This window comes from Hippocampus comes, unplaced genomic scaffold (genome assembly GCF_001891065.2).
Source record: "Hippocampus comes isolate QL1 unplaced genomic scaffold, H_comes_QL1_v1.1 C17012029, whole genome shotgun sequence".
NCBI classification, from domain to species: domain Eukaryota; kingdom Metazoa; phylum Chordata; class Actinopteri; order Syngnathiformes; family Syngnathidae; genus Hippocampus; species Hippocampus comes.
In genome coordinates, this window is record NW_017841843.1 from 1 (window position 1) to 1,797 (window position 1,797).

At 45.0% G+C, this 1,797-nt stretch overlaps 1 protein-coding gene and 1 long non-coding RNA gene across 2 annotated transcripts; one reads left to right on the forward strand and one right to left on the reverse strand.

Moving 5' to 3' along the window:
- Positions 1-110: 110 nt before the first annotated feature.
- On the reverse strand, positions 111-629 carry LOC109509708 (uncharacterized). The gene is made up of 2 exons (XR_002166990.1): positions 422-629; positions 111-353 (listed from the first exon to the last, which is right to left on the reverse strand). It is a non-coding gene; the product is annotated as an uncharacterized LOC109509708 (long non-coding RNA).
- Positions 630-758: 129 nt separating this feature from the next.
- Positions 759-1,779, forward strand: LOC109509707 (protein MAK16 homolog). The gene is made up of 3 exons (XM_019859528.1): positions 759-1,195; positions 1,408-1,457; positions 1,597-1,779. Exons 1-3 carry the CDS (start codon positions 1,181-1,183, stop codon positions 1,766-1,768), a joined length of 237 nt encoding a protein of 78 aa, XP_019715087.1. The 5' UTR covers positions 759-1,180; the 3' UTR covers positions 1,769-1,779.
- Positions 1,780-1,797: the final 18 nt, after the last annotated feature.

Here is a 1,797-nt window from a genome sequence, read left to right on the forward strand (position 1 = left end):
TTTTTTTTTTCCTTGTCGTTTTTGTTCTTCTTCGGTGTCTCTTATGTCATCGATTTTAAAAAAACAACAATCCAAAAACTATTGTGATCAATTTATATATGTTTTTTTTTCACATATATTTACAGCAGGTTTGGATAATCGGTGTTTTGTGTGTCTTCCAATAAGCTACTGTCCAACTTTTAAGTACCGTTACATTCCAGGGAGGCGACTTTCACGGCCAACCGTGACGACGTCAACCGATGACGTCAAAGCCATCCCTTGAGGGTTGGTGCCGACCCGCAATGCATCGCGGCGGCTGTCGAAAGTTTTCTTCTCTTTCGTCTTCTTCTCGTGAAACATATTCTCGTCGCTTCCTTGCGAGAGCACGTTTGGTAATATCTCACGGTGATGTGACGTCCCAATGACTTTAAACTACACGTACCAATATGCGCACCGTTACCGTAAAACATGGGTACGTGGGATAGAAACGGTGCGCGCCATATTGGAAAGGCGATCCTTTCGGTTCATGCATGTGATGATTGGTGCGTTCACGGTCTCTCCGTGAAGGGTACTCTCCTACTCTTGTTACGCATTGTACCGTAAAACCTTCTGATCATGAACCGGAACCACCCCTAAAAAATTACATAGAAATCATAACTCAACACCGAAGTCATGTGACAGGCTCAGACAGATGATTGAAGTGTACGTTGTTGCGTCTTGGTTCTATTAGCAGTTGCGGTGCTCGGTCGCCCATACCCGAATCTCCGAGATTCTGGATGCCGGAAATGACGCGAGGCTGACGTTCCCATAAAATGTTCACTATCTGGGTGTGATGTATGTCATTTCTTTCAACCACCAAGCAATATAACATCCCACTCTACGCTAGAGTTAAAATTTCCGCAGCTGACACTTTGAATTTCCGGTCATTTCAAAACCCGTGATTGAACGCATCAAGGTTGTCTCCTAAGATTGATCTCGCGATACTTGAGAATATCGCCGTACATATTCTGAAACATCGCGATATCTCGGCGTGTCCATGTCGCAGGCAAACAAAAATGGCAGCTCGCTTTTCGTCCATGTGCTTCGCGTGAGCCGAAACGAATCGATTTTGTCAGTTGAAATCATTGGGATTTTTTTTTCTTTCCACCTTGTTTGAGAAGAGAAGTGAAGCTTTAAGCGTCGCGGCGAACAGAAAGACAACATGCAACACGACGACGTGAGTGAACCAAAACGAACAGCGAGTATCACGCTCACGCTAGCCCGATACTCGACCTCAAATATTTGTTGTTTGTGTTTACTTATGGCTTCAAGTTGTAATCGCGACGTTTCGTGTGATGTTGACGTCATTGTTGCAAATGTCTATTTTCTTAGCTACAAATAACGGAGGTCCTCGTGTAACCCAAATTCTTGTGTTTTCTGACCGTGCAGGTGATTTGGGACATTATAGGCAACAGGCAGTTCTGTTCCTACAAAGTCAAGTAAGTTTTATAAACGTCTTCATGAATTTGTTGCGCAGTGTGTCACAAAACAATCGGGCTGATGCTAGAAAGTAGGAAGATGTCAGCGAAAGCCAACTAGAACCGTTTGAGAATGTGTGTGTGTTTTCCCACTCCCCAGGACTAAAACTCAAAGTTTCTGTCGCAACGAGTTTAACATCACCGGCCTGTGTAATCGCTCGTCGTGTCCGCTGGCCAACAGTCAATACGCCACCATTCGGGAGGAGAAAGGTGCACAAGTGCAGCGAGCTGCCAACACTGCCATGTTGGAACGTACAGACGATGCGTGTTAACGTGATAATGTTGTTGTATGCCGGCGGCG

Bases quoted from the DNA above. Each gene is read 5' to 3' on its own strand.
- LOC109509707 (XM_019859528.1), top strand. The intron at 1,458-1,596 runs GTAAGTTTTATA...CCCACTCCCCAG, and splicing joins TTCTGTTCCTACAAAGTCAA to GACTAAAACTCAAAGTTTCT.